Raw genomic sequence first — 6,034 nt, 5'->3', positions numbered from 1 at the left:
TCGGTGCTGCCCTGTGAAGCTGCTGCCCTTAAAACCAAACAGCACTCGCTTAACGCCAGCGCCATCAGAAGGGACAGTTTCTCCCCGCACCGCTCTCAGCAGCCAGCGCCGCCCAGGAACTCTTTTCCACAGGCGGGGAGAGACGTACCCCGCCGCCTGCCTGCGAGAGCCGCCACCTGGCGGAGCTCTCTCCTCCTCCAACGCCGGGCATGAGCCCAGCCACGCCCCTCGGCTGGCGCAGCACCGCTCGCCATTGGGTGGCGGCGGTCACGCGGGGGACGGGCGGTGCCGCTCTCGCGAGAGTTGGCGGATGTATGTGGGGGCTGCGGGCGGAAGTGCGGCCTTTTCCTGCGGCAGTGCGGCCCGGCGAGGATGAAGGTGAGGCGGCGCGGGGGGGGGCCCGGAGCCGCCATCGGGAGGTTGCGGCGTCCCGCTCTATAAATGGCTCCGGCGAAGCACCTGGGGCCTCTGGCGGAGAGCGATGGGCCGCGGCGGCGGGGCCGGAGCGGCGCGGCGGGGCGGATGGGAGCGGATTGCTGGCGGGGCGGATGGGAGCGGATTGCTGGCGGGGCGACATGGCGGCCGCGCTGGCCTGGGTCTCGCAGTCTCGGTGGGGCCTCTCGTGGCGCCGGGCCGTGGAGCTGTGGGTTCCGGTAGCGGCCGTTCCTCGGCTTAGGAGGGTTTTTGCGAGTGAGGCCCAGGCTGTTGGCGGCGGGGCCGGGCAGGAAGGCACCGTGCCTGCTTAGAGCTGGGCCTGTGCCGATACCAGACCGTGATCGAGAGAGGGAGGCGCCGGCAGGCCTTGGCGAGGCTCTGGGCCTTTTACCGGCCCCCGAGAAAAGCGGTGATCGCCAACGGCAAGTGTCGCTCCCCTTAGGGGGCTTATGCAGTTTTCTAATAGCGTGGGTGCTGCGAAGGGCTTGCAGAAGGAGGAGGAATGGGTTTTTGCTGCTCTCACCTTGGCTTGCTTGGTTGTGGACTGCTTGAAGGTGATTAGGCTCTAGCTATGGTAAAGCCATTTTCCTGTGTAACTGAACGAGCGATACGGCCCTGCGTGGCCAAGGACAGACCTGCCTGGCTCTCTGAGCGTGGTGGTGACAGGCAATGGCTAGTAAGCATTCATGTGTGCAGATGAGGAATTTTGGCTTTAAAGTGCTAAGGTGGAATCATGAGATAAACGCTAATTTTCTGTTAAAATGCCTGATGAGAGGTATTAACCCAGCTCTGTTTTGCTTTGTTTTTGTTTTTTTTTTTATTTTTCTTTTTCTCCTGTTAGCTGAACATTTCTTTCCCAGCCACTGGCTGCCAGAAGCTCATTGAAGTGGATGATGAGCGCAAGCTGAGAACATTCTATGAGAAACGGATGGCCACAGAGGTTGCAGCTGACTCTCTTGGTGAGGAGTGGAAGGTAAGAAGCGTAGAGGAACGTGTCAGAGCTGATTTGAGGAGCTTAAATTACAATATTTCTCCAGTATGCAGTTGTCAACGCTAGAGTGTTTGTGTGGTGTCCTTTTGGCAGGAATGTTGAAAGTTTCTCTTGGTGATGAGGCTAACCTGATCTGCTACTCAGATTTATCTAAAATCTTCTGTTTTAAAGCCTTGTTTTTAGAATTTTTTACTGGTCTTTGCAGTAGGCTTTTTGTACCTTGAGTGCCATCTTGGTATTCAGGAGAAATTAAATGTGTACCGTAAAACTGCTAAGCCTTTTTTACTGAACAAGTTGAAAATTGCCTTCGTGGTGTTCAAACTGCTGCTAGTGCATGGGGAAGAGTGTGTCAGGCCTGGTGGATGGACTTGAAATAGGTGGGTGTTAATATGGACGGTCCCACTGAATTTGGGCAAATTGATATTTTCTGCTGCCACCTCCACAAGGCAGGCAATAAAAGCTCTACTTTTCTCTTTGTTTTTATCCACATTTTCCTGCTTCAGACACTCTTATGTTGTATGCGTATTTCCAGTTTGAGATTATAGCAGGGTTTGGTTAGGTTTAGGGTTAAAGAAAAGCTACACAATAACGGACAAAATTCAGTCTGGTGTAGCTTAAACTTTGAATGGATAGGAATTTAATTTTTTAATACCTATTTGAAGATAAGTAGAGTAAATGCGAATTCTGACATGCAGAGGCATTTTGCACATCTGTTAAGTAAAATTCCTGAACCGTTGGAGTGGGGTTGGTTAAAGAAGTTGTCACATCAGCAGGAACAGTGACATCTCCTGAATCATGGGTGCAGTGCCCCATTGCTTTGAACAGTATGTTGTCACATCCACTGCTTCTACTTCAGATGATAGAAATATGTGAGCGACTAAGAAGCATGTATCTGTGTTTTTTTAGGGATATGTTGTCCGGATCAGTGGTGGCAATGACAAGCAGGGCTTCCCCATGAAGCAAGGTGTCCTGACCCATGGACGTGTCCGTCTTCTGCTCAGCAAGGGCCACTCCTGCTATCGTCCCAGAAGAACTGGAGAGAGAAAACGCAAATCCGTTCGCGGTTGCATCGTTGATGCCAACTTGAGTGTTCTGAACTTGGTCATAGTGAAAAAAGGTAAGAGTGTAGATGAAGAAAGCAATAGGTAGAACTAGGCACCTGCAAGGAGCCTGCTTGCTAGTGGCAAAGAAGTTCTGTAGAATGCAAATGCGCTCCAAATTCTTCAGGGTGAATGTGTCTTGAGATTCCTTCTGACCATTACCTTCTTTTCATTTTAAAACTGCTCACTGAAACACTTCTATTGCTGCTAGGGATCTGATCACATTAAATCAGCAAAGTGTATCTGGAGGTGGTATGATTGGTAAAGTTATCATTGAAATTCACTAACAAAGTAGAAGTTTAGTAGATGCTAGGTGTGGGGTTAATTAGCATATTTAAACTTGTGTTCTCAAAGGTGAAAAGGATATTCCTGGGCTGACTGACACAACTGTGCCCCGTCGCCTTGGTCCCAAGAGGGCCAGCAGAATCCGCAAGCTGTTCAACCTGTCTAAGGAGGATGACGTTCGCCAGTACGTTGTGAGGAAGCCTCTGAACAAAGAGGGTAAGAACTCAAATTCTACAGCGCTTTGGTTTTGTGTAATTATCAGCAAGGAGGTGTCCAGCCTCCTGCAGTGAATAAAAGCACACTATAGTAGTAGATTCAGCAGCTGACTGTCATGGTATTTATGTTTTGTCAGCTGTAACTTAGGGATAAGAAGTGGAGTTTCTTGCCCCATTTCTTATACAGAATCACAGAATCTTCTAGGTTGGAAGGGACCTTAAAGATCATCTTGTCCAACCGTCAACCTAACTGACAAAAATAGACACCTGCACAACAAACAAGGAGCATCATCACTAAACCATACCTCCCAGCACTTCATCAACCCGTCTTTTGAACACCTCCAGGGATGGTGCCTCAACCACCTCCCTGGGCAGCCCATTCCAATGGCTGAGAACCCTTTCAGTGAAAGAATTTTTCCTAATATCCAGCCTGAACCTACCCTGGCGTAACTTGATACTTGATACCCTGTGCTTCCCTTTCCATCTACTTTGGCATGGTTTGATTTTAAATGTTTGAGTTTGGAGTAACGCTCACTAGTGGTTCTAAAAATAATCCAAAAATAATTATTGATAAAAGAAGGTTAAATGTGATATGGGATTTTTCTGAAACATTTTTACGAGGTGGAGGGAAAAAGCAGTATGTAGAGATCTTCCCACACTGCTTATGGCAGCCTCAGAAATGAGCTTTTTCTGGGAGGGCACTGTTCTGCTTCCCATTTGTCTCTTGCAGTGTAAGATTTTAATTCTGGGTTCTTTTGTGTTTGATCAGGGAACAGAAAGGGTGTGCCTGTGTAGAATTGTAGACAGATTTTTAGCACTGAAAACATAAGGCTTGTTCTGAAGGCTAGATGATGAGTTTATATATGTACTTTAAGACTTCTAAGACTGGGGGGCTTTATTTAAAACGGGCCTGCTGAGAAGCTGGGAATTTCCACAAAAAAAGCAGGTAGTTAGAGGTGCTTTACTTAAACTTTGTTGCTCTGCTGATTTGTAATGCTTTTTTAGGCAAGAAGCCCAGGACCAAGGCTCCCAAGATCCAGCGACTGGTGACTCCTCGAGTCCTGCAGCACAAGCGCAGACGCATCGCTCTGAAGAAGCAGCGCACTCAGAAGAATAAGGAGGAAGCAGCAGAATATGCGAAGCTCTTGGCCAAGAGAATGAAGGTGAGTTGGCCCTTATACCTTGGCTCTATGGGAATACCTCATACCCCAGAATCAACAGCTCTGACAAACCTTCAAACACACTTAAAACTGCTCCAGACCTAGCTCATTTTGAATAGGAATGCCTGAATGCAAGTATAAACATTGCTGGTCAGATGTTTTTGACTATTTCTATCTATTTTTACCAATCCTACAATAATAGAAATAAACCAGACCAATTAATTTAACTTGAGAGCTGGTGTTTCACAAAACAGTGAACACTTTTGGCCTGTTAAGTTTTGCAGTAGCAATTTTAAACTAGAATTCATTTGAACTGACTGGGATGCCCAAGCATTTGAGTGATTGTGTGGAGAAACGGAATCCAGCATTTGACCTGGATGGAGGTAACTTGGCCAGAAGTGCTTTGTTTGGATGAGTATGCTCTTGCACCTAAAGCAGCAGTAGCTGCTGAGGCAATGCTTTTTGGAATATTTGGCACAGTACTTGAGTGTTCCATGACTTCCAGAAGGAAACTGAGAGTAGATCCACCTGTAGTATGCTGTGAACTCCTATTAGTATTTTTACTGTCATTTGGGACGTAGCCCATATTGTTTGAAGACACGGGTCTGTACAAGTTTGGGTACTTGTAGAATTACTCTGGTCTGTGAGAGAAACTCTTATTTTGCTTTATTGACCTAAGGAATCCATTCTTTCTAGTAGCTTTGTTCAAGTTGCTTTTTCCCTAGTTGATTCCTTTGTAGATGTTCTGAAGTGTTTGATTATGTGTAATGTCTCAGTGCTCACTTCATGCTGCTTTTGCTCTTCAGGAAGCCAAGGAGAAACGCCAGGAGCAGATTGCAAAGAGACGCCGGCTTTCTTCGTTGAGAGCTTCTACATCTAAATCTGAATCAAGTCAGAAGTAAAGATGTACATGATACTAAAAATAAACACTTTTTGTGGCTAACTTTCAGTATGAGACTTCCCAGTGCATATTGTTACTGGCCATCTCTTAAACAGTGGTCTGCGTGATGCAGGTAGACTAAACTGGAACCACAAACCTGGATCTTGATTCAGTTCCCCTTTCAGAATTGCAATATACATTCACATCTTCAGTGAGCGGTTCCAATTTATGATAACCTTGTGTGTGTGTTGATTTTTCTATGGGCAGGATTTGCCTGTAACAGCAAAATCCTGTATGATGGTTCAGCAGTGTCCATGGGAATTAAAATCTAATTTTTAGGAGCTGCAGCTAGAACTCAGCTGTACTGTTCAAAGCTTTTTTTTGGTGGGTTTTCTTTTTTTAACTCCTAAGTGCAGGGTGGTGTTTCTAGGTGAGGCATCCTGTGATACTGAGTGTAAGATCGTGTCACGATTTTGTCTGAATTTACCAAAACCAGACTGACAGATGGCCCGCCCCGATGGCGGGGGGAGAGAGGAGGTCTTAAGGCAGTCACTGGAACTGGCTCCACAGGCAAGCAATGGTGGTACCAAGGCTGTCAAGAGTTCAAGGAGAATCTGGGTGGTGTTTTGTCATAGGTTTTAGGTGGTCCTGCGAAGAGCAGGGAGTTGGACTCGGTGATCCTTATGGGTCACTTCCAACTTGAGATACTTTGTGATTCTTTAAGTAGCATTCTGCTCTTGAAATTAGTACTGAGCATGACCAAGCCAGCCATTAAAAGGTTTGGGTTAGAAATTTCACTCAAGAGTAAAAAACTTAGGGGGGAGGGGGACAGGGGCTCCTTTATGTATCTGCCCTGTGCAGGTCTGGTACCAGTTAAGGAGGATGGAGATCCTGCTCTGACTTAAAGTGCTAAGTGTTTGATGTTAGAATCCTCTGTGGCTAAATAGATTGGTTTGGTTGGTCTTAAA

At 46.8% G+C, this 6,034-nt stretch overlaps 1 protein-coding gene across 1 annotated transcript; it reads left to right on the top strand.

The window, feature by feature from the left end:
- Positions 1-223: 223 nt before the first annotated feature.
- RPS6 (ribosomal protein S6) lies at positions 224-5,135 on the top strand. The gene is made up of 6 exons (XM_014952586.1): positions 224-378; positions 1,277-1,408; positions 2,333-2,543; positions 2,881-3,027; positions 4,032-4,189; positions 4,993-5,135. The coding sequence occupies exons 1-6, from the start codon at positions 373-375 to the stop codon at positions 5,086-5,088; spliced, it is 750 nt and encodes a 249-aa protein (XP_014808072.1). The 5' UTR covers positions 224-372; the 3' UTR covers positions 5,089-5,135.
- Positions 5,136-6,034: the final 899 nt, after the last annotated feature.

The sequence above is a fragment of the Calidris pugnax genome, unplaced genomic scaffold (genome assembly GCF_001431845.1).
Source record: "Calidris pugnax isolate Ruff unplaced genomic scaffold, ASM143184v1 scaffold208, whole genome shotgun sequence".
NCBI lineage: Eukaryota > Metazoa > Chordata > Aves > Charadriiformes > Scolopacidae > Calidris > Calidris pugnax.
Note: the sequence above shows the minus strand (reverse complement) of the source record. Positions and strands in the feature narration are given on the sequence as shown.

Bases quoted from the DNA above. Each gene is read 5' to 3' on its own strand.
- RPS6 (XM_014952586.1), top strand. The intron at 1,409-2,332 runs GTAAGAAGCGTA...GTGTTTTTTTAG, and splicing joins CTCTTGGTGAGGAGTGGAAG to GGATATGTTGTCCGGATCAG. The intron at 4,190-4,992 runs GTGAGTTGGCCC...TTTGCTCTTCAG, and splicing joins TCTTGGCCAAGAGAATGAAG to GAAGCCAAGGAGAAACGCCA.